Consider the following 14,175-nt stretch of genomic DNA (forward strand, 5'->3'; position numbering starts at 1 on the left):
CTGATGCAGGTTTATTACCATTCAGCTATGCTCTTGTGAGAACGAATAACAGAAGTCTCGATGTCGATGGGGTGATACCTCATTCCCCTCAGCTCCAGAGTCTCATCAAGAGAGCCCACCACGTAGAGGGCATCATGGCGCTCTGGGACGTTCACACAAACACACAGTGAGTTTATCTCTCACTTAAAGAAGCACTAATGGGAGAAAGAACGGGAGGAGGTGAAACAATTCATCACTCTCACCTCCACTGGCGTCAGTCAGCTCAGTGCGCCGCAGGAAGCCCAGGTAGCCGGTCCTTGCCCAGACCGTCTGGGTGTCTCCGAAGCTCAGCTTGGTGTTGAAGTGGTCAGCGTGCAGCGCCTCCTCTCCGTAAACTGTGTAGTACCCTGTTGCGTTGTGAGGACTGCTCACCCAGATCTTTAACACAAATAAATGATGAATAGTTGTTAGCATAATGGTACGCTCTTCTAGTACAACTGACTTTTTCTGGTTCTAGAGTGGATGTAGTAAAAGGCACAGAAATAAAGCTTCATCTCTCCTTCCAATAATCCCAATTGCTGTTTGTCACACAATTTTGTCAACTACAGTATGTACATGTAATTCAGCTATGTACATTTAATTCCCACAGAGCTAATTATCAGCTTTGCTGTGTCAATAACAGTGTGAATGCTTATGAATCATTCACACTGTTGTGATACTTTTTTCTTCCGTATGTTTTTCGGCACGATTCTCGTCCCTCAGTTTTCAAACTATTTCAAACAATCATACATTAAAAAAAAAACATCAAAACTTCTTTCTTTTTTTTTCTAGCTAATTTCAGCTGTTTTGTGCTCCTTTCAGATCCTTTCTGCCAACTACAATTTTTGTGCCTCTTCTAACTTCTTTCTGCTAATTTCAGCTTGTTATGCTCCTTTCAGCTTATTTCTGCAAGTTTCAGATTTTCTGCTGTCAGCTGTCTATGCTAATTTAAGCTTTTCAGCTAATTCCCCATTTTTTGCACTCATTTTAACTTTTTCAGTCTAATTCAGAAAAAATGGGCTCTCTCCATTCTCTCTACTTTCAGCAGTTTTTTTGCTAATTAGTTGTAACGTACCTCTCCTAGATGAGAATCTCCCAGTGGTCCTTTGGTTTCTGTGTTGGCAATGATCACCTTCACCCCAGGGAGGATCTACGCAAGGAGAATCACAATAACTGTTCAAGAAAGGTACATTTCACTCATTCTGACAACACAAACTCATGCTTTAGTGCATATTTCTACCTTCCCAGACTCCATCAGCGGCAGGCTGTGTGGTGACCCTCTCTCAACAAGGCGAACCCTGAAGATCCAAACCAAGACAAGTTCAGCAATTTCATTAACTTCAAATAATTAAAATCTACTTGCACCTCTTATTTAACAATTTAAACATATTGAATTCCAATAAAATAAACCACAAAACTAAAATTTATTCAATGACTCGTGTTGACTTCATTACAATGGCGCCCCCTACCGGTCATGCCGTAGAGCTCTCATGTCCAAATAAACAGTGGTGGGATCTGGTCCAGCTGTGCCCTGGAGAGAAAAGAAACAAACCGAACTGGACTTAAGTTACCAGGTTTCAGCTGTGTGTGCTGCCTGGGTGGGGACGAGGTGGAAGCTGGTTATGAAACAGCTGCTGAAAAAGCAGAAGGCAGCCAGAAGCCGACCAGCCAGGCTACATTAGTAACGACTGAACCATGTAAAGACAAACGTTTCACCTCCTCTGATGTCGTCAAGTGTAAGAAAACAGCAGAATCTCACAGGAAAAGATAAATCAGCTGCAGTTTGTTTATCAAAAAGGTAAAAAGAAAAAAAAAACTGAGCAGCATATGTTTTGATTAAACGTCTGGCATGAAGCTGAACTTTAAATGACCATTTCTCCAGAACATATCGACTCCATCTGTGGTTGGATTCGTCATCATTACTGCTGAAAATCTTGTTGCAGCAAATTATGTTTTCCATCGCTTCTTTGCCAGTCTATGGATGGAACAAAAGATGGCAGTCGTTGTACTGTGAGGTCACAGAGACAGAAAGGGCCGATTTAACTGAATGAACTGTTTGAAAAAATAAATAAATAATAATTCTACATAAAACCTAAGAATGATAACATTTTAGTGCATGACGAAAAAACATAGCAGGTATTTAAATATACTTTTTAATTTGGCATTTTGGGACCTTCCTGTTTGCAGAGTTGATCCTGCTAACTCACAGTACAATATAATATTGTATTGTTGTCAGTAAATCCTCGTAAAGAATGGATAAAAGCCAAGGAAGAATCAGCTAAAATAAAAGCAAAGCCGAGATCTATCTGAAAAACAAAACAAAGGAGAATGAATGTGTGTGTGAACTGAAGCGAAGCAGGTTCAAACATCATGCAATACAAATAAAAATACACAAACGCAAACACAGGCTCAGCAGCAGAGCAAAGGGCCACTCTTATCCCACAGTACCTGCTCAGCCAGTTTCCCTAACCTGTTGGGCTGACGGGACAGGGCAGGACAGAGAAAGATATATATGTATGTATCCATATACAGTAAATGGGAGACAACAACAAATGGGTTGAGGGGAGAAAACGGGTACATTAACAGTTCATCTGAGAAACGGTGAGTGCTTTACTCAAAAAGTTTTGAATTACTGATAAAAACAACATTCAAAACATGAAAAAATATTAAAACGCTCTTGGTTATTCTACGAGCTATTCACTATCAGGTGTAAAAAAGACTAAACATTATAATCCTATTTTTTTAAAAAGTTTGTATGATCCATTTCAAGTAACTACTGGTAGCAGATTTTAAATACTTGTTCTTTACATTAACACAATAATAATAATTTAATTTTCCTTTGTCCCTCAAGCCATCAAACTGTTAAACTCATCCCCGTACAGTAAAAATAGAGCGTTATAAATCTGCAGCACCCCAGACACTTGTGTATGTGCATGTACAGATATACATGTACAAATGCATATGTGTATGCTTAGATGTGTATGTATGTACATGTATATATGGGTTATTGGTGAATGTAGTACTCCCTACCACCTTGTGCATGTGCATTTTTGTCTTTTTTCAAATTTGTGTATTCTGCTTATTTTTTTTTCCCCCTGTACAATTGGAAAATGCTACTGGATGCCATGAATGACCCCCCTGGGATTAATCAAGTAAGTAAGTAGTAAAATAAATAAGTAAGTAAAGTAATTAATTAAGTAAAGTAATTAGGTAAAGTATGTAAGAAAAGTAAGTACCATAAGTAAAGTAAATAAGTAAGTATATAAGTACCATAAGTAAGTAAAGTAAGTCAAATTACATGCAGTGTTTCCTCAGTGAGGACTGAACTTGGCAAAAGGGCCTTCTCCTACTCCGCTCCTGTTCCCTGGAATATCTTTCAAAAAGATCTGAAGCTCTCGACCTTGACCTCTCTAAGTGGCTTCAAACATCTAAGTTCCTGACAAAAACCAATACAGACATGTTCCTGTTTTTAGTTTTCTACATCGACTTACAACCTAGCTGTTTTTTGTTTATTTTTGTTACATTTGTTTAAATGCCATTTTATTTTCACTTGTTATTCTGAATTTGTACGCATCCTTTATAATTGTCTATTATTGTCGTTGTTGTTCACTGTTGTCATCACTCTTTGTTAAAACCAGGTCTCTCTTGTAAATGAGTCCCCAAGGCTCAATGGGCCTGTATAAATAAAGGTTGAATGGAAAGTAATTAAAGTAAGTAGGTAAAGTAAGTATCCATCCATCCATCCACCCATCCATCCATCTACAGCTGGTTGACTTTTGCTCCTCTGTTGACCAGCATAGACTTACTCAAAGAGCTCCCACTCCTGTTATTTTATTTAAACTGGGCACAAGAAGGTTTTTTTTTAAAGAAGTTTTCACCATCCCTCCTGTCTCTGGTTATCCTTTCCCAGCTGCTTACCTGCAAACAGATGGCCACGTTCACTCTGCAGCCGAAGGTGGTGCTAACAGCTCGTGGCGAAAGCCCCAGGTCTTTGAAGATCTTTGAGAAGGTTTGAGTGAGGGATATACGAGGCCTCTCCTCTGCTACCACCATGCATGTGCGCACACAGGACAGATTCACATTTCGCAGCTGAAAAAAGGAAAAGAAAGACGGGTTATAACAGCGAAAGTTATGACCTGTAAAGGAATATAAAAACTAAATTGCAGGAGTTGCAATAGCTGCATGTGAAAAGCACCAGATAAATGTCGTTTCTCATCAAATTTATGTTCCTTCTTAGATTTTCTCTATTTCAGAAATCCCATTCTCAAGACAAAGAAACAAACTAAGATATTTCACACTGAGAACCCTGTCAAAAAGTTTTTAATGATGCTTATATTTATATTTTAAATATGACTCATCAGGAGGTTGGTTTTGCAGATCAGCTTAGGTGTGCAGTATGTTAAAAAAAACGTGTTTAAACACAACATAAACAAGTTATAAATGTTGAATAAGAATCCAAAGAGTAAAAAGGAGCTAATGCTGTAAATGTTTGTGTAGAAAATTGCTGCATATTCAAATTTCTGTAAACGGGAAAACAAACCGACCCGTAGAGCTTCTGTCTGCGAGCCCAGGCCCTTGGTGCACATCTCCATGACTGAATATGAGCAGAAGGAGACTCGTACTTTATACTGGCTGACAGCAGTGAGCCAGAGAGACGCATTACTCTCCAACTCCAGAGGTGGAACGAGGATCGACTGGTGGCCCGAGTAAACACTAAAACAGACAGAAGTACCAGCAAGAAGACAATGAGTGGGAGCAAGGAGGAGGAAAAGAAACATTTGATTTAATTCATCTGTTGTTCATTTGATTAGAGCTGCTGGTTTACCTGCACAGGCACCAGAGGGCCAAGCCCAGACCGCAGTAGGGGTCCAGACAGATGGCGATCTGCCGGGAAGGATAGAGCTCACACTGCAGCTTAATGGAGCGACACAAAGCACTGGTGGCTGCATGAGACATCTAGACCAGACAGAAAACAAGCGTGAAAACAGAGCCTGTGGAGAAAGCTAAGGTAATTAGCATCTATTAAAGACTGCACGTTTGATCATACTTTGACTCCTGCTAGGATGCCAGTGGTGGACACACTGAAGTCCAGGTAAGCCAACATCTCTGGAGTTGGAGGTTTATATATCTGGGGGTTCTTCTTCCTGGGGAGGTCATCTGAGAGGCAAAGAGCAGAAAGTAAAGACGGGTTTCACTGAAAACCCAATCTGCTCTAACAATGATGAGCATACTAAATGAAGCATGTTGTGTTTATAACTGAACCTGTGTCCAGGACTGTGGGCCAACTCTTGATGTCCACAGCAGCAGCAGCCTCTTTGGATTTCAGCAGCTTCGTTATTGCTTGGGTCGTCAAGATACACACAGACTTACTGACCTGCAACACACACACACACAAACTGGAGTTTTACAGCACTTGTAAAACTGCTGAAACACAGAGCAGAGCGATCACGTTCACAGGGATTATTGACTGTAAAATCTCTGTCGAGCATGAGCAAATAAACATTTCAAAGCTCGTGTAACAAACAGACCATTACCTCAACAATCATTTTGACAGTGGGCAGGGTGGTGGCCAGGTTTTGTGGGTGCGGGGGTCTGACAGTGACAGGGACACACCCAGCATACAGGCAGCCATAGAAAGTTGCAATCAAATCGATTCCTGTGCATAAATATTACAACTTTCAGCTAAAAATCAGTTCATAATAAAAAACAGATTGAGAATATCTGCAAAACTGTATACAAATAAGTTGAACTAACAGAGTGATGAGCAGGACATTTTACCTGGCGGGTAGACGAGTGCTACGTGGTCTCCAGTGTTTAGGCGTCCCATCAGTGCTGCCGCTACACGCTCCGCTCGCTTGTGCAGCTGCAGACAAGAAGCTGTGCTGGCCACTGTGCCCTGAAGGAAAATCACAAACAGCTTTTGTCTACAGACTTGTTTTGTTCATGTGATAATAAACCCTGATTTTATTTTATTTATTTAGCTGGAAAATAAACGAGACATGATGTATCTGAAACTGAGCTGAATTTAAAAATGGTGCAGAGAAGACGTATCAAACCAGGAAAATTGCAATCTCATATACAGTAGTCCCTTGTTCATTGCGGGGGATCTGTACCCTGAAGCCCCCGCGATACGTGAAAAATCGCAAGTAGGAATTGTAGTACAGATAAGTAGTAGTTTATTTTATATATATATATATATATATATATATATATATATATATATATATGGTGTTTTAAACCTTCCCACACTTTTGCAATATTCTAAACAATGTTTCTAAACTCTAAATGCTCTAAAAAAGCACAGAATGTCATGAATGCAGCTCTGCCTCCTCTGCTCTTTCTCTTTGCCATCTGCAAGCGCTCTTGGCCACGCCCACTTCTCCACTCTGCATGGAGAACAGCTGATCAGCTGCAGCAGGAAGTTTATCCAGCAGTATGGGCTGCACAAAGATGCTAAATAATTTAAAATAATTTATTTGAAATAAAAATCTCATGCCAATCGTGCACTTCATGCATCAATCAGCCAATTGTGCATCATGTGCAATCTTATTTTGAAAAACCGCGATAGAGCGAGTCCGAGATAAACGAACCGCGAAGTAGTGAGGGACTACTGTACTATTATGTAAATAAGACTATCTGGCCAGAAGGGAGTCAGTGGGGGTGCTAGCATATTAATAGAAGGGGACATTGCCCCCCCTAGCCCCTCCCTGGAAGCAGCCCTGAAACAAAAACACTTAAAAATAAAGAGACTTTAAAAAAAAACACTCAATAATGCATGTTGGAGCTAATCAGAACAGGTTTTATTAAGCAAAAATGTTTATTTGTAAAAACACTTTCTTTTAAAACTTTTCACTAAAGAGCTTTTAAAGGAGGAAAATGATGCAACACAGATTTTAAAATCTTTTGCGGGCATTAAAAGACCATTTCTTATTTTATTTCTTAAGGTCTGCAAACGTAATAAATATAGCAGATAATTCATAAAAATGTATTTGTTTTATGACTGAACTCTTTCTTATAATTAGAAAATTTTGGACTGAGCTCATGTGTGAGCTGTACCTTAGCGTTGAGGACGAGGAACAGAGGATGGTCGGGAGTTGCCTGTGCTCTCCACTGTAGCACATCATGCATGTAGAGGAACTGTTGGACAAAGACAGACTCGTTTAACTCCAGTAAAACTAGAGAGAAAAATTATGTCCAACATAAAAATGAGTTCCACACAGATGGAACAGCACAGGTTGTTGACCTTCAGGCTAATGACAGACACGACGAGGCTCAGCGTACATGAAGATGGAAATGAATGATAGAGTAAAAATCTGAGACATAACACAAAGCTAGAGGTTTCATTTGGAAAGAATTGTAAAAATATATACACTTGGATACAAATTAGCACTAAAAATTAGTAACCGTGGATATTATGTTCATTTGCAACAGGACTGAAACAAATTGTACTTTTTTAGCTTCCTCCAGTTGACCCAATACACAACTCCATTCACTTTCAGATGAATATATGAATATTAGCCAATGCCAGCGAATAGTTAACTTCACATTGTTTTAAAAACTTTACATCCTCTCAAATGCAACCACTTAGCTGCTGTTTACAACAACAATGGATTCAGAATGCGTGCATTGCTTCTGAACTCCTCATTTAGGAACGCTACTGATGAAAAAATTACTCCCTCTGCTCGGTGAGAGCATCTCAGATTTTACTCTCTCAGATATGGATTCTTCCCTGCATCTGGGGCTCCATTCTGGGGCCTGTTCTCTTCTCACTTTACATGCTACCATTAGGACCCATCATTGCACGCCATAATCTGTCTTTTCATCTGTATGCAGATGATCTACAAATCTATCTGCCGGTCACTCCCAGTTCCTCACTCGGTTTCAACTCTATTGCCAGCTGCTTAAATGACATTAAGCACTGGCTGTCTCAGAATTTTCTCCACCTCAATAACGATAAAACTGAATGGATTTTATTTGGTGCTTCCAGTAATTCATGCAACATCTCTCCCAGTCTAGGTTTTCCGCTCCCCCACGCCAACCAGGTGGTAAAAAATCTAGGAGTGGAGCTTGACTGCAACTTAAAGCTAGACAAACAGATCAGTTCTGTTGTGAAAACCAGCTTCTTTCAGCTCCGTCTGCTTTCCAAAGTAAAATCACTCCTTAGCCGTAGTGATCTGGAGAAGGCCATCCATGCCTTTGTGAGCTCTAGGCTTGATTACTGTAACGCCTTATATGTGGGTATTAATCAATCTTCTATCTCCCGTTTACAGCTTGTACAAAACTCTGCTGCTCGCTTGTTGACTAACACACATAAATATGAACATATCACTCCTGTCCTTTCTTCTTTACACTGGCTCCCGGTTCAGTTTAGGATACAGTTCAAGCTGCTACTGTTTGTTTTTAAAGCTTTGAATGGCCTTGCACCACCTTATATTTCAGAACTTTTGAAAGTCCACCAGCCCAGCAGAGCTTTACGGTCTGCTGGTCAAAATCTGCTGGAGGTGCCACGCTCAAGGTGCAAACTATGGGGGGACCGGTCCTTTTCTGTTGCAGGCCCAACAGCCTGGAATACTCTTCCCTATGAGCTGCGTGCCATCTCTGATCTGGTTCTGTTCAAAGCCAAACTGAAAACATACTTATTTAAAAGGGCTTTTAATGTTTAACTTTTAGTAGTTTAGTATTTACTATTTATTTTTTTATTTTATCTCTTTTACCTTCTTTTATTCTCGCTGTGTTTTTTAATTTGCACTGATGTATTGTGTCCTGTTTTTAATCTTGTTTTGTCTTGTGAAGCACCTTGGTCAATGCAAGGCGTTGTTGGAAGGTGCTATAGAAATAAAGTTTATTATTATTATTATTATCTGCAGTGTGCATGTGCAAAGTGGGTGAAATGAAGATGACCGTCTACCTTACGTGCCTGGTCATTGTCCTCGGGTTGCCCCAGGTCTCTCCCACAGGCTTGTGCTATCCTCTTTCCTGCCACCAGGTTGCCCACTATCATAGAAGCAGGACCAACCTCTGTCCAGAACATCATCGTTTGTGTTAAAGAGGTCAACATCAACAGAAACATATGCATGATATAAATATCTTTTATTCTCTGGGTCTGGATGAGCGGTTATACCTGGCTGTTTTTGTCTTGGTTTGGGCAGGTTAGTGACACACGTGTGAGGGCACATGAGGACGTTGCAAGGGTGCAGAGATCCCTCCAGGAAGCGCTGTTTGGTCTCAGATATGTGGATCCCACCCAGGGGAGTTTTAGGAAGAATGTTGGCAGGCACCAGAGCCAGGCAGTACACCCCGACCTGGTGGATGCTGTCTATAGCCTGGAAACACAAGGTTTGGTGATTTATTGGACTCTGTAAATATATTAATTTGATTATAAATAAAGTTTAGACATTTTTTTTTCTTTTTAGCTAGACTATAAAACAAAACATTCAGATTTTTGCAAACATCAATAAAAATATATATATATATTTTTAATGCATGCAATATAATAGTGTGAATGTTTATGAAGAATTCACACTATTGTGATCCATTTTTCTTCCATATGTTTTTTGGCGCGATTCTCGTCCCGCTGTTTTCAAGTTATTTCAACAAATCATATCAAAACGTTCAGCTCTTTCAGGATAATCCTGCTATGACTTTTGGTATTGGTGCAATTTTAGCTTTTTGAAATATTTAGCCTTTTCTGCCACTTTTTTCTCATAGAAAATAAATTGAGCTCATTTTACATCCTTCAAATCTTTAGATCTGTTTACAACCTAATAATTTATTTTCAACTATTTTCAGCTGTTTTGTGCTCCTTTCAGATGCTCTCTGCTAGCTACAAAATGTTTGTGCTTCTTCTAATTTCAGCTTGTTCTGCTCCTTTCAGCTAATTTCTGAAAGTTTCAGCTTTTTCTAATGGTATATCACTATTTTATGCCAATTTAAGCTTTTTCAATAAATTCCACATTTGCTGCACTCATTTAAAAAAATCTACCTAATTCAGCAAAAATGTGCTCTCACCTCTTCCTTCTTGTAATTTCAGCTTCTTTCTGCTTATTTAGCTCTTTTCAGCTGTTTTTGTTGTTGCCAATTTCAGCTTTTTTCAGATAATTTCCACTTTTTTAGCTCATTTCTGCTTCTTTCAGCAAACATGATTTCCTTCTGCTACCTTTCCAGCTACCTTTTTAGTTAATTTCAGCTGTTTTCAGATAAATTCAAGTTTTTCCATTTTAATTGCTGCTACTTTAAGCCTACTTAACTTCTTTATGGTAATTTCAGTGTGTTATGCTCCTTTTAGCTTTTTCTGCTAGTTTCAACTTATTCTGCTCTTTCAGCTACTATTTAGCTGTTTAAAGCTCATTTTAGCCTTTTCAGCTAATTCCACTTTTTTTAAGCTCATTTCAGCTCTTTCCGCTTCCTTCTGGTAGTTTAAGCTTCTTTCTGAGTTTCAGATACTTTTCAACTATTTTTTGCTAACTTCAGCATTTTTTTAGCTGTTCTCTGATTTTTGTGCTCATTTCTGCTTATTTAAAATTAATTCAGCAAATATGTGTTCTTTCTGTTTTCTTCTGCTAATGTAGGGTTGTTCTTCCATTTCAGCTACATTTCAACATGAGTTCTTAGTTAATTTCAGCTGTTTCAGCAGGTTCTTTAGCAATAAGCATTCACACTGCATTTTCGTAGGAAATGCAATTTCTCTAGTTTAATTTATGTTTTCCATCTTAGTATCAATAAAAACCAGTTGTAGCTACATTTCAGCTTCTACAGTATGTTAAGAATAATGCAGCTCATTACCCAGTCCCAGATGTGAGGATTTCTTTAAATGTAATATTTGCAGAAGTTTAGTTCTTATTGACAAATACCTGAAGGACGCGGCTCATCCACTGGAAGCTGTCCTCCTCTGAAGCGTCTGGCCTCTGCTCTGCCACCACAACAATCCTCTCATCGTGAAGCACAGACACAGAAAACACTGCTATCCTGAAGGAACACAACACAAAACCATTACGGCTGGACTGCTCAGATCACCAACAGGTGCTGAGTAAAACCATCAATAAAGTCTGTAAACTCTCGATTTAACGGACACAGATGTATAAAATGTTTTATGCTGTTAAGCTTCTTCTTCTTTTACCTTCCCCTGTACACAAACTTCATGGGCTCTACAGCCAGAGCCGTGGCGACCACATCATCAGCATTATGTCTCCGCCCACTGACGACCATGAGCCCATCCATCTTCCCAACAACAAACACAAGATTGTCCTGAGAGGAAACACACAGTTAGAAAACCAGTCTCTCTTTCTCTAATTCAAAATGTACTAATATAAATGTGATTTATTTAACAAGTAACACCTCTTCCTAAATTAATGTGTTCCTGTAAGCTCAAATTTAAACTATAGAATCTGTACCTGAAGAATGGAAAGTTTCCACAGAAAAATCAGTAAAGGATCGTGAGTTTTCCACTTGTCTAACGGACAGCAGGAATGTAACCACAACTACGAGCATCAGAGGATCATAAGAAGCTTGATTTTTATGATTTCAGTAAAATTACTTAATTAGGAAATTAGGAGAAACTTTTGTGGGTGAATAAGTTGCTGGTAAACTAAGTGCATTTGCATTAAACATGTCCAAATGTATCCTTCGGAGCTCTGTTAGCACCAGATAGAGTTGAGGATTACATCTTTAAAGCTAACCATTATAAAAGTACAAAAGCATCGTTTAAAACTCTCAGAATTTAATGAGGTGGAACTTACTGGTCCCACAAAGCCCAGCAGTGAAGTTCTGGTGAAAGTTCTGTCGCTTATAGGAACTCCGGATGATTTTACAGGGATAGTCTGCAATAAAACGCAACACTATTAAAAACTGCATCTAACATCAAAAATCACAGAAAACACCACCAAATAAAACATACAAAGCTATATTAACAACAGACAACGAAACATAAGATCTTATGACGATAATTTCTGGGAAGAATTTATTGATAATGTTTATTAAAATGCCAACAGTTTCTCCAGCAGCACATATTTTAATAAACAGTGAATTATATCATTTTAAGCGTTACAAATAGCTTTTTATTTATTTTTTTGTAGGGAAAAAAACAGCATACTCACACCTGAATACACATTTACCTCAAAGATGTTCTTGGTCATGCCTGGGAGGCCGTAATACGCTAAACCACTGCAACCTAAACTCACACAGATTTCTCCAACCTCGTCTGTTTTACAGAGATAAGGCGTCCCCTCCACTCGCACCACGCAAACAACAGCTGGGAATGCAAAATGGAAACAGAAGAATGAGGGGATGGTTTACATAGTTCAAGACAAAACACTTCACAGCTCTGATAAACGAAGGAAGCAGATGAAAGACCTCAGAATAAACATGATACCTGCTATTTTACCCTTTCATAAACTAGTTACAACATTATGGATTGATATTTCAGAAACATCTCTTCTTCTGCACCACTGAAGCCGTTAACGACAGTAAAAGCTCGTTAGGCAGCTTGTACCTGCAGGCATGACCTGCCCCACATCCTGCACCGTAAGGACGGAGAGTTTCTCCTCCGTGTCCACGCGGATCACACTGTGACTCAGACCACTCATAGACAGCACTGCCTTGCCTGGAGGAGGAACGCCCATTTCTGGAGGTCTGTAGGACACATAAACAAGACGCATTACTGTAGCAGCAGTTCACTCGTTTCTGAACAAATCAAGAAAGCTGTCCACAGCCATTAGATCAATGGTGCCATTTAATTTATTTTATTTTTTTTCCTGTCCATTCACTGGCTTTATTTATTACATCTATAAGGTGCATGTGAAACTATTTTATTTTCTTTGCCAAAGCAGTTCTAGCTCCTCCACTTGAAGTTTGTTTGTTTATTGTGTCTCTCATCCTAATCCTCCTCTACAACTGAGCTCTGTGATCAACAGAAAGCGGTGAATTTAGACAGACGCTGTGCGGAAAAACAAACCTAATTTCCTTCCTGCAGGATGTAGCTCATAGGCATTCTGAGGCATTTTTTGTTTTGTTTTGTTTGTTTGTTAAGGTGCAGTAACGGATGCTAACCTGCGGATGGCGACAGTCATAGCTTCTGAGGAGCTGGCACATGGACAGATCACCTCAGGCCGCAGCCCACGTGACTGAAACACATTGAGGAAGGCATCGCAGGAGGATATCGACCCTGCGGTAACACACACCCACAAAGCCATTCAAATAAGTATGCAAACAAATCCCAACGTCCAGAGGCTCCAGGGTGTTTTTAACTGAACGTGTCTCTGCAGATGCACTCACATGGGTTAGCTCCGTCAGCTACGATCAGCATCCTCAGAGAGCTCAGGCTGATGTCCCTCTGGTCTCTCTGGGCCAGCAGAGACCAGTGCATGTCTCGCGACTTCACCACAGCTACCCGTGCTACGTAAATGATACAGACACAAAGAGAATTAATAACAGAATACCCACTTTCATCCAATTTGACAGCAAATCACAGGATATGACATCTGACAGCAGAGTCAGAATCGTGTGTCGAAAGGTGGCTCGACAGAAGTTGAAACACACACAGGATGATTATTTTTTGTCTCACCAAGAGCTTTATATTCTTTACCTCCACTGGGTTGACAAAACTGTCAAATTCTTGCTTTTATTCATATCGACTATGTAATTTTCAGTGATTATCAAAACTGTTACAAAAACAGTTGAAAGTCAAACAATAGGGCCAAGATTTTTAAAATGATTAAGCAATTAAAAAAAAAAGTTTATTCTAACAGTTTGGACAAAATTAGGGAGGCTGTAAATCCTTCACCATATATTCCAAGACACATCAGAGCAATTACCGTATTTTTCAGATTATTTTTTCATTCAACCTTTATTTAGACAGGTAAATCCCATTGAGCCTCGAGGACTCATTTACAAGAGCTGATTATACGTCACTCTTGAGGTTGCATCAGACAAAAAATGCATCATGAAGAGGAAAAAAAACAAGTTGCTTCGTAGTATAAGTCTCATTTATTTAGACGTGTCTTTCACAAAGTGCAAGAACAGACATTAAATCTGAAAATACAATAGGGTGGACTGTCCATCGGGAGCGCCGGGACATTTCCCGGTGGCCTGGCCCGCTCAGTGGTCGCCAAGGTACTGGAGTAAAGGCTTGGTTCAGATCATGCTTTATTATTTAAACTAAAC

General features: G+C 39.5%; 1 protein-coding gene across 1 annotated transcript in view; it reads right to left on the reverse strand.

The window, feature by feature from the left end:
* The window catches only part of dip2a (disco-interacting protein 2 homolog A), an 87,283-nt gene that overhangs the window by 496 nt on the left and 72,612 nt on the right, over positions 1 to 14,175 (reverse strand). The window contains exons 16-38 of the mRNA XM_037686919.1: positions 13,288 to 13,407; positions 13,063 to 13,177; positions 12,506 to 12,645; positions 12,129 to 12,265; positions 11,754 to 11,834; positions 11,135 to 11,262; positions 10,869 to 10,983; positions 9,140 to 9,341; positions 8,927 to 9,036; positions 7,075 to 7,155; positions 5,797 to 5,914; positions 5,553 to 5,674; positions 5,281 to 5,392; positions 5,066 to 5,175; positions 4,844 to 4,974; positions 4,563 to 4,731; positions 3,937 to 4,107; positions 2,467 to 2,496; positions 1,488 to 1,549; positions 1,259 to 1,316; positions 1,094 to 1,168; positions 243 to 417; positions 19 to 142 (exon numbers count right to left, since the gene is read on the reverse strand). Coding sequence (XP_037542847.1) covers positions 19 to 142; positions 243 to 417; positions 1,094 to 1,168; positions 1,259 to 1,316; positions 1,488 to 1,549; positions 2,467 to 2,496; positions 3,937 to 4,107; positions 4,563 to 4,731; positions 4,844 to 4,974; positions 5,066 to 5,175; positions 5,281 to 5,392; positions 5,553 to 5,674; positions 5,797 to 5,914; positions 7,075 to 7,155; positions 8,927 to 9,036; positions 9,140 to 9,341; positions 10,869 to 10,983; positions 11,135 to 11,262; positions 11,754 to 11,834; positions 12,129 to 12,265; positions 12,506 to 12,645; positions 13,063 to 13,177; positions 13,288 to 13,407 — 2,686 coding nt within the window. The remainder of the gene's footprint in view (positions 1 to 18; positions 143 to 242; positions 418 to 1,093; positions 1,169 to 1,258; positions 1,317 to 1,487; positions 1,550 to 2,466; positions 2,497 to 3,936; positions 4,108 to 4,562; positions 4,732 to 4,843; positions 4,975 to 5,065; positions 5,176 to 5,280; positions 5,393 to 5,552; positions 5,675 to 5,796; positions 5,915 to 7,074; positions 7,156 to 8,926; positions 9,037 to 9,139; positions 9,342 to 10,868; positions 10,984 to 11,134; positions 11,263 to 11,753; positions 11,835 to 12,128; positions 12,266 to 12,505; positions 12,646 to 13,062; positions 13,178 to 13,287; positions 13,408 to 14,175) is intronic.

This window comes from Nematolebias whitei, chromosome 13 (assembly GCF_014905685.2).
Source record: "Nematolebias whitei isolate Nwh7 chromosome 13, NemWhi1, whole genome shotgun sequence".
Taxonomy (NCBI): domain Eukaryota; kingdom Metazoa; phylum Chordata; class Actinopteri; order Cyprinodontiformes; family Rivulidae; genus Nematolebias; species Nematolebias whitei.